This window comes from Arvicanthis niloticus, chromosome 11 (assembly GCF_011762505.2).
Source record: "Arvicanthis niloticus isolate mArvNil1 chromosome 11, mArvNil1.pat.X, whole genome shotgun sequence".
Lineage (NCBI taxonomy): Eukaryota > Metazoa > Chordata > Mammalia > Rodentia > Muridae > Arvicanthis > Arvicanthis niloticus.
Window position 1 is genome coordinate 65,883,122 of NC_047668.1, and position 13,263 is coordinate 65,896,384.

At 37.6% G+C, this 13,263-nt stretch overlaps 2 protein-coding genes across 4 annotated transcripts in view; one reads left to right on the forward strand and one right to left on the reverse strand.

Moving 5' to 3' along the window:
- Arhgef33 (Rho guanine nucleotide exchange factor 33) overlaps positions 1–13,263 on the forward strand; it is a 121,761-nt gene that overhangs the window by 96,082 nt on the left and 12,416 nt on the right. The window lies entirely within an intron of this gene.
- The window catches only part of Sos1 (SOS Ras/Rac guanine nucleotide exchange factor 1), an 84,035-nt gene that overhangs the window by 9,521 nt on the left and 61,251 nt on the right, over positions 1–13,263 (reverse strand). For all 3 annotated transcript variants that reach the window (XM_076942325.1, XM_034514159.2, XM_076942326.1), the window contains 5 exons: positions 10,602–10,764; positions 9,153–9,270; positions 4,315–4,487; positions 3,993–4,109; positions 2,238–2,505 (listed from right to left, as the gene is read on the reverse strand). In XM_076942325.1, coding sequence (XP_076798440.1) covers positions 2,238–2,505; positions 3,993–4,109; positions 4,315–4,487; positions 9,153–9,270; positions 10,602–10,764 — 839 coding nt within the window. The remainder of the gene's footprint in view (positions 1–2,237; positions 2,506–3,992; positions 4,110–4,314; positions 4,488–9,152; positions 9,271–10,601; positions 10,765–13,263) is intronic.

Consider the following 13,263-nt stretch of genomic DNA (forward strand, 5'->3'; position numbering starts at 1 on the left):
CCACTAGGAAACAGGGCTTCAGAAGGTATTCAGACTAGAGAGCCTGGTGGGAGCAGCTGAAAGCTCTAGCCACCTTACAACGATAGGTCTGTTTGTTCAAGTGGGTACCTGAATAATAAATAGGCTACAAATGGAATTTAAGTAGTGGTTAGTTGAACATGAGGACAGTTTTATAGTAACCAACCTGAGTTACTATATTTCAAAATGAGGTTTTTACAGTTTTTATTAAGAGAAAAGGGAGTATTAATAGTTTCTTTATGATAAGAAGTTGAGAAAACCCTAAAGTTTAGCATTACAAAGCTTCATCATTGCTGGAACAGTTTCCACCTTTGTTTAGAAATGTTAGTTAATACTTTGCATGGATACATGCCACTGAACAGAAAATGCATTCCAGAGTGATGCCCTCTCCTTTGGATGGTCATTAGATTCAACACTAGTAGAGAAAATGGGTTTCTCTATTTTCCCACTTCTTCTAGTTTTAGTGACTTAAACTAATAAGAATTCACAACTGATAGTGTTCATGTGCCTTCAATAATTCATTTATTTGGGAATCCTTATAATATAGAGTTATATGTATCTGTTCCAGGGGAAGAAACCTTGCAGCTAAGTGGATCCAACAATAATGAATTTTAGTCATACAGGCTGGAAAACTGTGGGTTTTCCCCTTAAGAGGATTGCCAAGTTAGAGAAAATATGTTTTTACTTAGTGAATATCTGAACTTACCAAAAATATATGCAATAGCTCACTATGTGTAGAATGTGACTTCCGTGTTCCTTAGTTACAAGAAAAACCAAGTAAATGCTCAATACAAATACATTTTCTGTAGTGCAAAGACAAGACATACTGTGCATTAAGTATAAATGCATGTATACATGTCACAGAAATAATTACACAGGATTCTGGGACAAATCTCAAAATACATCTGCAAAAGCTTATACATTTTTAGTTGGTTTCATTATGTTAGAAGCAGCCTAAAGTTCCCAAAGGCACACAGAAAGTGCTTTATCAAGAACCAGGAAAGTTATAAGCAGACCTGGATGATAAAGCAGGATTCCTAATGCAAAGGTTGGTGCTTTTCAGCTTTTGCCTCAGTCATGAGGCTATGCTACCCCTGATGCTGGCACTGTGTCAAGTCCTTGGGTCTGATCAGCTAGGAATGCCAAAAGGAAGAACATGTGGAAACATTCACAGAGGATTAAAGTTGATTTGATTCCAAGTTGGATCTTTAACAAATGTAAACAGGTGATGTGTTGTTAGGAAGCTGCAAAGCTCCTCATGAAATACCTAAGAGTGAATGGTACTTTGTGGAAAGTCAGTTTGATAATCCTGTGACTGCCAAGCATCCTTGGGCTTGTTTTAATTGAGATGTGCCATAAATAGGAAATGCACACTGGATTTTAAATACTTAAAATAAGTATTGAAATAAGTTTTTATATGATTTCACACTGAAGTCAGTTTTTACATACTAGGTTAAATAAAGGATTCTTTAAGTTATGTTTGCCTTTTCTAATGTGGCTATTAGCCATTTATAGCCAAACATATTGCTCTTATAGTTCTGTTGAATAGTGATGACATAGCAGTAACTGTGATTTGTATGGCCATGCTTTTCCTAGTATCACCAAGAACTACATATTATATCAGGATACTACAGTGAGTCTGAGGAAGGGTCATCTATGAGTTGGAGTTTTATGTACTGTATAATCAGAAGCCACTGCAGAATTTGGTGGGGGAGGGAATGGTATACCTTATATTAAAAAAAAAAAAAATGTGTGGACTGAACAGATGGTTCAATCGTTGCTCCTCTAGAGGACCCAGCACCCACATGGCAGCTCACAATCATCTGTAACTCCCACTCCAGGGGATCTACTGCCCTCTTCTGGTCTCTGCGGGCACCAGGCACATACATGGTGTACAGACATTCACATAGGCAAAACACACATGCACATAAAATAAAATTAAAAACAGGATTGATAGTCTGAAGATTTTTAAGGATGGCCTTTGTTTCTTCTAGACATGAGCAGTGCATTCGGATAGATTCAAAGAATGTTCAGCAACTTTTTCAAAAACTCCCAAGTTCTAGGGTTTAGATTTAAAGGATTCTAGTATCTTTTGAAACTCAGGTTTATAATTACTTTCATGTGCGGATGAATATACACATAATCACAGAGGTTATTTTTACCTCTGGCATGGGCAATACTAACAACTGCTCAGAAGCACTTAAAGTTTTAGCACTTACTTGAGTGAAAAGGGCTTGCTGAATGGTCAGAATCAAACACGCTGCAAACATCTGTGTTACTGGAAGTGCCAGATGCAGGAGGAGGTGTCAGTGGTGTTCTTGGAGAATTTGGTGCAGATGCTGTACTTTCTGTTTCACTTTCAGGGATCCTACTGTAGCTAATTTTTCTTGGCTCCTGTTGCAGAGGCGTGGGATGTCTCATGGTTCCTGGTCTTGGATTTGATGGACGAACACCAGGAGATTTTAGGGGATAGCTGTATTTTTTTGGCTACAGACATCAAAAATAAAAACAAAACACAATACTTAAAACATCATGGTTAAAAGGAAGGTTTTTTTTTCCTTTCTTTTTGTAAATGACCAATATGAAAATGTCATGATGGTTCAGACCAGAGCCCCAGGTGCAGCACTGTCACTCCTCTGCTGAGGATTTCTTATAGAGATCATCAGAAACAAATGTATATAGTTGAGCTTTAATATAAACATAATATTAATATGAATTTTTAAATAATTTTAATATAAAAGAATGTTTGTTAAGGTAGCATCTTGGGGGATGGAAATTTTTCTGAAATACAGCGTATAATTTCAGTTTTAAAAACACTATTTGAGGCAATTAAACCTTGTTGGAAAAGCCATGATCGTTATCATGTACTGTACTACTTACTGATAGACTGAGTTGCTTACATTTTGATTTGTGTGTATATGTTAATTTTAGGGCCCTTTCTCTGCAGAATGACCACTTCACAGTGATGTCAGAGTGCCTCACTGGAGTCTACACACATATTTCTAATGAATTATTTTAGGTTCATGTTTAAAAGCTGATTTGGAGTTTGAAAAAAAAGAATCTGGCTGTGAGTCACAGACATTAGCAGTTTATTGTGACTTCTTAGAGACCATTTATATTTATTTTGACTCTTTAATGAGTGAGGGAACTTAATCAGATCAGTGAGGGGTGATACTGAGCATAAACTTGGCTAGGCATTAATAAATTACTACAAAATAAAAGAACTATTTAAAACATTTTTATGCAAACTTTGTATTACTCATGGCTAACATTTCTAATAAATCATTACTTTAAAAACTCCCAAGTATGCTGGGGTGGTGGCGGGGCACACCTTTAGCCCAGTACTAGGAAAGCAGAAGCAGATGGATCTATGAGTTCGAGGCCAGCCTGACCTGCAGAACAAATTCCAGGACAGTCAGGGGCTACAAAGAGAAAATGTCTTGAAAAACAAAAACAAACAAACCAAGTAAATATACTGATTGTAAATGAATTAGTATAAATTTCTTTTTTTTTTTGGGGGGGGGGGGGTTGAGACAAGGTTTCTCTGTATAGCCCTGGCTGTCCTGGAACTCACTCTGTAGACCAGGCTGGCCTCGAACTCAGAAATCCACCTGCCTCTGCCTCCCAAGTGCTGGGATTAAAGGCGTGCGCCACCACAGCCCGGCTTAGTATAAACTTCTTAAATTCCATGTCGTTGAAATAAATTTTAACTTTTGTTACAACTAAAAATAACAAACAATATAAATTAGTCACTTTTATAATTATATCAGAATTTATTAAAATCAATATTAATATTCACTATTTGAAACCAGGTGGGGGTATCCCTCATTATATTTACTTATTAATCACTTGTAAATATCACATTTATATCCTGTTAAGTAGTTTCACAAACCTAGTCTGTGTGACACATGGTGTGAGTAACTTCGGTGATGGAGAAGTGTAAATAGGAAACTTGTGAACATAGGAATACTTACAAATCGTGGAAGAGGCTTAGGGTTCCTTGGTTCTATTTCTAGGGATTTGTTGAATAGATAGTCTGTAAATTCTTTCTCCATGCTATTTCCCATTGGATTCAAGTTTTCAAAGAACCTCTAAAATAAAAGCAAAAAAAAATTTTTTATTAGTATTAAATATTTTAAATTCATGAAAATAATTTAGGATACATTCCATATAAGAAAATTTGAGTTACTGACTTTAAATTTTATTTTTCCTTTTCTCCTCTTCAAAATGAACAGCCTTTCTGAGGCACTGTATAAAGCTGATCAGAAATCTGTGTCCTCACATAATTCACCTTACCTTGATGTCTGACTCTACCCGTAAGCAGTAAGGCTGGTTTTGGTACTGCTGGATCTCGCCTGTGATCTCGGCCACTCTCCTCCTCTTGCTGAAGTTGATGAGCTCTTTCCCGTGTCTTCTTAGGACCTCAGGGTTGCCTTCTTCTGTTTTCAAGATATTTGTGAGATAAATTCCTAGAAAAGACCAAGAAATCACTTCATTCGTAAAAAAGGAAAATTTTTTTCTCATTAACTGTAGGCATAAAGAGTCATAATAAACAAAGAACCAATGCCCAGATGTATTAAACCCTCTTCTAGATAAAATACTTAAGTTTTCAAACATTCAAGGAAAAGGGGAACAAATTTCAGAAGTAGATTATTTTTAAAGAACATTTCTCCCTGTTGCATGACTTGTGTTGAAGAAACTTAACGATGCTGTCACTGATGAGGCACACTTCCAGAAAAGGGGAAACTTGAATCAGAAGATGGCATTTCCTCCTTCCCAATCCTTACTTAGTCTCACAGTTTGGAGGTAACCATGTTTGAACAAAGTCTAGCAAGTGCAGGGTGACTTAATTTTTGCATATTTTAGAGTTAGTACACCTGGTGATACAGGCTGGTCTCCAGCTTGTCATGCAGCTGGGAACCATCCTTCTGGCTTCAGCTCCTGAGCACTGGGTTTACAGTACACCTCATGCCTGGTTCAGGCTAGGCAGGCACCCTTCTAACTGAGCTACACCCCAGTCCACTTCTGCTCTTTATCTAGCCCTCTCGTTCCAGAGGCTGTTTAGTTCCTTCCTGGCACAAAGGTTCTAGAGCCAGCTATGCTGCTTTCTACCTGTGCTGTCTTATATAAATTGCTTAGTCTCTCTGTGCCTGTTACTCATCTGTGGGAAGTAAATACATTTGTAAACAGATTAGGATAGGGCCTGACAAAAAAGAAAGTGTCCATTAGTAACGGTTGCAACTGCTAATGCTGGTATCTGAATATTACTTTCTTGTTTCTTTCTTGTTTTTCCTCCCAAATTACACATTGCTTTTTTCCAGTGAAGGGGTGGAAAACAGGCATGTGCATACCTGAGTTCATTTACTGAATACAAATGTATTGCCTTTTTGCTACATTTAGGTATAGGAAATGAAAACACATTGTGTGTGTGTGTGTGTGTGTGTGTGTGCGTGCGCGCGCGCGTGCACTATGCTGTTTTACAGCTGTGCTGTTTTACAGCTGCACCGTGAGATGTTTCATTAGTAGTACTATTTAAGATGTTATGAGAACACAATGAAGTATCTTATCCTGTTTTGAGTTGCTGAGATTACAAAAAGAATTATTAGATTAAATCTCAAAAAAGTGAATTAAGAGTTTACTGGGTAGAATAAGAGAAAGGGCACCAGTGTGATGCTGCCATGCGATGAGGCGTGTAAGCATTCTCAGAGCAGGCAGGCTGTTTGGGATGGCTAGACCTTAGGGCTTTATTTATTAGGTAAAGTGAAATAAGACTGGCAGGATGATAGACAGGGACAAGATCAGTAGTTGTAAATGTTTAGCAGCACAGGAGTATTTCTAAATAATGTCTTTTCCCTCCCTCCTTCCCCCCTCCTCTCTCTGTGTGTGTATATAAAATAAGATAACACTGACACCAATACTTGTTTGGTTTGGGCACATGATTTATTTGTTTCTCAGCACCAAGGCCACTCCTCAAGGTATGTTCATAGAATAATTACTGTTTGTTGTAGTAAGCATTCGGCGCTTGTGCTTTCTAACAAACATGTCTTTAAGAGTGTGCATATTCAATGGCAGCCAAAATCAACTTTTCAAAGTAATAAAAAATTGAAGTTTTTGTGGATAGTAGTATCTGGTACTCAGCTTGTGAAATATCTTTTGTTAAGTTTAATTCTCATGCTAGGCATAGTGGTACAGGAATATCAGGCCATCTTAGGGTATACCAGTGAGTCTCTGTCTTCAGAGAAAAAAGAAAAAGCTTAACTAGGAAGATAACAGGGCAGAAACATCTTTGCATTTTTAGGATTGCTAGCTACACTGATCACAAAGAAGAGCAGTGTACAGCCGGGCAGTGGTGGCGCACGTCTTTAATCCCAGCACTTGGAAGGCAGAGGCAGGCAGATTTCTGAGTTCAAGGCCAGCCTGGTCTACAGAGTGAGTTCCAGGACAGCCAGGACTACACAGAGAAACCCTGTCTAAAAAAAAAAAAAAAAAAAAAAAAAAAAAACAACAACAAAAAAAACCCAACAACAACAAAAAAGAAGAGCAGTGTACAATCATATTCTGAGTGCTTGAAGAAAACAGAGAGCATAAACATTTAAGAGGGTAGGTCTTATGAAATTAGTAACTGGACTGGATGGATGGCTCAGTGTTTACATGTGTGGTCTTGCTTTCTCTATTGCAGGACCAAGTCAGGTTCCTGGTACCCATATCAGATGACTCCCAAGTACCTTAAGTACAGTTTCGGGGAATCCAATACCCTCTCTTGACCTCTGAGGTACCTTCCCTCCAACAATGGTGTGTGTGTGCATGCGTGCGTGCGTGTGCACACACACCGGCAGGACATAGCAGGAAGGCTTTGAGCTCTGTACTTAGGATGACTGAATGACTGATACAGTGAACAGGATGTCTACATGTGTTAAAACACTGGGATAAAGTTGTAAAAATACATGAAGCATTTTGGGAAATGTCAGGATAAAATTTAGAAAAGTATTTAATGTCTGATTAATGACTAGTAAAAAGAATAAAATCATGGTAGTGCTATCCAAACTTTGTTGATTAAATACTGCATTCATATAAATGTTTAAGCCTATGTGATTTACAAAGAATATTTGTATATGGACACACTTAATAGGGACCTCAATACTATATATTAGCAAACTTAATTATCTTTATTTTATTTATGTGCATTTTGCCTGCATGTATGCCTATGTGTCATGTACATTCCTGGTACCCATGGGGTCCAGAAGAGGGAGTTACAGGCAGTTGAAACCACCTTGTGGTAGTAGGAATTGAACCTGTGTCCTCTGGAAGAATAGTCAGTGCTCTTAAATGCTGAGCCATCTCTCTAGGCCTACCAAACTTTGATTTGAGAAAGAGATAGAGGGGGTAGGAGGGAGGGAGGAAGGTAGAAAGGTAGGTAGGTATGTGTTTGTGGATATGTATATACACATGTAGATCTAAATGTCACTGTCTGTCAAATACTAGTGGCCAAATTCTCTTCTGTTCTAAAATAATATGGTTTCTTTCATTCATTCAAAAAACATTTATGTCTTCATGTATCCTAGGTGCAAAGAATAGACAAGACATTGTCCCAGAGTTTTGCTCCTTTAAAAAACCAAGACCTACGCTACTGTGCTATAAGCACAGCAGTATGTGCAGACCAGGCATGGTAGCACACACCTTTAATCCCAGCACTGAGGAGGCAGAGGAGGAAGATCTTTCTAAGTTTGGTCAAATAGTGAGTTCTAGGGCAGCCAGTGCTATGAAGAGAGAAAAACAAAGAAAGGAACAAAAACCCACAAGCAAAAAGTATTTAGTTATAAAGTGCAACAATAAAATATGAGAAAATAGATACATTGAAGAAAATATCAGGATTACCATTGTTCTATGTACTACAATGTAAGACTACTTAGAAAACAACATAGATGAAGATAAAGCCAGGAGAAAATGTACCAGTTACTAAGAAAGTCAAACATAAGATAGATCGATTTCTACAAACCTTCAGAAAACGCTCACCAAATCATGCACATAGACAGAAGAGAAAGGCTGATTCAAGAGCTGGGTATAACCCAGGCAGAGCATGTACCTGGCATGCTTAAGCTCTGGGTTCCATCCCTAGCACGGAATGGGGGAAAGGTGTGTGTGGAGGGGCAATGTAAAGAATAATGCATGTGTAAAATGTAAGGAATAAATCACAGCAAGAGATAAAGGAACCTACAAGAAGGCAACAGACAGGTGCCATCTTCAGTCTCTATGCAAGAAAAACAACAGATTGAGATGGGAGACAGTCAGTCTTGAAAGGAAGAGTGACATTCATCCTCCAGTGCAAAGGAGGGAAATTAGGAGCCGGTAAAAATAAAAGTCTCATGTGCGGAAGACTGTCTCAAAGGCACATCAGTGAATTTTAGACATGTGTTTGTTAAATGATTCAATACAAGTATGGATGCTATGGTCATGCTGATGCTGCTTTCCCTTATCAAACTAAACTACAAGGTCAGTCAAGGTGGTGCACATCTGTTTATCCCAAGCACCAGGAGTGCTGAGGCAGGAAGACTGCAGCAGTAACAAAAATAGTAAGACTACAAAGACATGAGTGATATAATTTGGGATGGCTTTCAGAGATGAGACCAGAAAGTGAAGCGTATACAGGCTGAGTCCTCGCTGAATGAGGTCAGAGGGCTTTGGACACTTGGAATGTCTGTGGATATCCTGGGTGTGGGTTCCAGATCTAAAGAGAAAATTTACTTACAGACCACATATTCGTTACATCTATGGCCTGACTGTTTGATACACCTACTTTGTTCTGTTTTCAGATAGGATCTTACTATGCAGCCCAGGCTGGCCTCACACTCATGTGTGCTACCACATCTGTCACCTGAGCTACCTCAGTGTTTGTAGTGAACTGACATTTTGTATGTGACTCCTTGCACTTGTGTCACATCAGCAAGTTTCAGTGTTTGGGACACTGGATTTTCACATTTAAAATGCTCAATCTATATTAGGTCTGATTTTTTTTTTTTTTTTTTTAAAGTCCTAACGAGGAATCTGAAAAGATTCAGGTGCTACTTTCTACACTCATTTAGTAAAATGTTTCGTTTTATCCAGAAGCACAATAAAAATTAGGAATAAATACTTACCAAAGAAAGGCACACATGGTGGATTAATAGACCTGAGTTTTGCCAAATATTTCTTATAGTGATCTTCACTCAATTCATGAGCTTCTTCTAAAATTTTCTTTTGTCTACTTGGTATTTGCTATAATAATAAAAATAAAAATTAGGAGGCCTCAGTTATACAAGAACTGCAAATCTTGCCAAAAAACAAACAAAACAAACAACCCAAAAACAAATAAACCCCCCAAAGAGCAACTAACCATTATGGCCCATTCATAGTCAGTTTTGACTCCAAGAATGTTAATACTGTTTTTACTTTTTAATTTATAATATATATTTTTGAGACAAAGTCTCAGTATGTATCCCTGGCCAGGTTGGAATTCATAATGTAGGTCAGGTTGGCCTCAAACTTACGAAGATCCACCTGCCTCTGCCTCTCAAGTGTAAGAATTAAAGGCTTGAGTGACCACACCTGGTTAATACTTAAAAAAACAAAACAAAACAAAACAAAACAAAAAAAACTTTCTCATATACTTTAGATCAAGCTTAAAAGTGTGCATGATAGAATCTACCTTGTCATCCCTCATACAATGTATGTGGATGTTTAACTGAGCATTACAAATAAGCTGCTGAGTGTAGTTTAGCAAGCTGGCCCAGCACAAGCCTGGTGATCTGAGTTTGACCCCCATCAAGGTGGTAGGAGGGAACCTACGCCACACCATTCCTTGGGCCTCCAGATGTGCCTATAGCAGACACCTGAGTACACATACACAAAATTAAGAAAATAAAATACTGATTGTTTTTTGCTTCTAACAAATTGGAACCTATGAATGAATTTTAATGAGAACACTTAATTTTAAAAGAGAAAACAATTCATTATGAAATTTAGGGAAGTCCAATATTTAACCTATTACTGAAAAAACAAATGAGACATTTAAGTGTTAAGTATTGTAACTGTTAAAGTTCTGATTTCCTATATATATTAGCAGGTAGTAGTTATACACAATGGCAGGCTTCATTGAGACATTTTCATACATGTCTGCAATGCACTTTTAACATTTCACCCCACAGCCATTTCTGGCCAGTCCTTCTGCTGGAGCCCTTCTGCCTCCCAACCAGTCCTCCCTTGTTCTGCCTGGTCTTTTCTCTCTCCCTCTCCCCCACCTCTCCTCCTTTCTCTTGGTGATGCAGTGAGTAAATTACAGTTGCTTATAGGAGCATGGGTGAAGGGTTATTTATGAACACAGTACCTTACCTATAGTTACACTACTGAATAAAATGTCTCTCCTTCTCAGCAACCACTAACCACAGTGACATGTTATGGAAGAGATGGGCCCTTATAATCCCCACCCAGTTTCCATGACATCATGCTGATGGCCAATTTTGTTATGCTGATAATCACAGCTGCTGAGATTATAATGGCCATGTCATGCAAATTCCTAAGTTCATTTTAAAACACATGTACAAACTTACCTCAAATGTGTGGTCTAGTCTGTAAACAGGTGATGAGTTCATAGCACTGACAACTTCAAGGACACCATTGAAGTTGTTCAGTTCTTGAAAGACTTGTAGAATCTCAATTATTCGACTTACTACAGCTACTCTTTCTTCTAAGTTTTCTGTTTCTACAATACATCTAGAAATTGAAACAAACTAGAAATTAAAATTTTTATTTTCCCAAAACTGATTCAGAAAGTATTGAGTATGACTACAGAAAAGACATATGTACACTGATGGGGTGGACAGGACACTGCAGAGCGAGGCTGTGGTGGAGCACAGTGCTCTCTTCTGACACCAGACAACCATTTTCCTAATCTAGCTAGTGCATCTTCTATTGTCAGCTCTAAAGTCTTACTGGATGTGTAAATCTCTGTCATTAGGTATGTTCTAGGCATGTTTATTCTAGATCCTTTGCTTCCTTTGTGTGTGCATATACACAGTCCTATTACAGTGATTCATTTCTCTGCCTGAGGAAAGTCTTGCTGTGTAGCTGAAGATGGCCTAAAATTTGTAATATTCCTGCCTCAGCCTTCTGAGTGATAGATTACAAGTGTACATTACCATATCCAGCTTAATTTTGTTTTTTTGGTATATAGAAATAATTGGTTATGTTTATAGAAATAGCTTTTAAGATAACCATTAGTATACTGCAAAGTCGGTTGAAATATTTTACTTAAAAAATAAGTAAATAATGGCAAGTGGGACAACTAATGGTATGGTATTACCATGCATAGGCTCTGGGTTCAGTTCCCCAGCTAATGGTGTGGTATTACCATGCATAGGCTCTGGGATCAGTTCCCCAGAACAAGAAGCAAACAAAACATACTACCTAGAAACAAACAAACAAAGAAACAAAGCACTTTTTTTACATACCAACAATCTATATATTAGTTTATTATATAGTATGATACTATGTATAGTATATGTTATATCTTTATTTTCCCATCAAATAGTTAGAAGAGAGAGAAAGAGAGAGAGAGAGAGAGAGAGAGAGAGAGAGAGAGAGAGAGAGAGAGAGAGAGAAAGGGAGAAAGGGAGAAAGGGAGAAAGGGAGAAAGGGAGAAAGGGAGAAAGGGAGAAAGAGAAAGAAAGAATGACAATTTTAGCCAAGTTTGGTTGACCAACAGCTGCAAAGGCCAGCACTTGGATGGCTAAGGCAAGACTGCCAATACATTAGCTTGAAGCACACACTGAGCTCCAGGATTGCCTGGTCTACAAAGTAAGAACTTGGCTCAAACAAACACACACACACACTCATAAAAAATTGCTTAGTCAACACTCAGTCTTTCTTTCTACTTGAGAGAACTTTTTACATATTAATAATTTGTCAGTTAAAAAAAAACATTTTAAACCTAGTTCTTAGTGACATTAATAGTTTATAATCTAAGAAAAATTAAGTTCAAAACCAAATACACATTAAATTTTTAAAATGTAAATAAAGCTAGCAACAGACTATATTGTTTCTTGATGAGGCTAATATAATACTAAGTATAAACCTCTGTACTGAAAACCATCAAAAGAAATAGCTTATCAAATTAAATATGTTAACATATTTAAAGAATTATGTATAAATATTCTATCTACCTTATCAGGTGAATAATTAACAACATGTAACAAGTATGCTTTATATCTTAACTAGTTTGGTTACTAAGTATAGAAATTAAGATCAGTGCTCTTGGGTCTAATTCTACTGGACGTGTAGCTCAGGACCACAGAGATGAGTAAACAAGAATCTGTCACACTGAAAACGAAGGTGATGCTCTCCCTTAAACAGACTATCAAAGACCCCATGACACTGCTCTCTGTATCATTAGTTCTGCATCTCTTTCCTAGTATGACACATTGTAGTAACTGTGCTGAGAAAGGGCTTCTGTGTATTTAAATGGATCAACTTTAAAATGAAATCAGGAAGCAACATTTTGGGAGAAAATTCTAGTTTTTACTTTTTAGAGGTATATTGTCTCTGATCTCATAGATAACTTCTAGCTTTCTTTTGTATGACTTGGACGGCTTCAGGCCTTCATCTAGACTTGTTTTGTATGCTACCAGCTGCTGGTTCTTATAACCCCAGTACAATCTGTGAATTCTCACATCTTTACTGAGAAAAACAATATCCAATATACAAAGCTAAGGTGTCTAGTCCCCAGTTATAAAAGTACACTGACTTCTTGGTTTCATCAGATAGTGTAGCTCTGCTGACGTACTCCAGTGAAAACTATTAAAGCAAACCACACTCACCCACTATAATTCATAATATGTAAGAGTCTTTGGAGGTGGCCCTAAGAACAAGCTACAAACGAAAAATTGTTCAGGAAAATCTACAAAATAATTTCTTTGAAAGGGAAAATCTGGAGTATTTCAATTAAGATCATCCTTCTCTCCTTCCTTTCTCTGGAGCATCTGTTTGAGATTGTTGAAGTAAGAGCACCCAGTTCGAGCTTGGGGTTTTGAGGGGTTGGGGGTGCACACCTGGATAGGTTCCTACCCTGCTAAGTTAGGACTTCACTGAGTGCAGTCTTCATATTTATTTATATTTATTTACTTAATATTTAAAAACTCCTTCTTTTGCCCACTTATGGGATGAGGCTGTAGGGTAATTAGAACTCTGAGAAAATAGCTCTTCCCTTGACTCCTG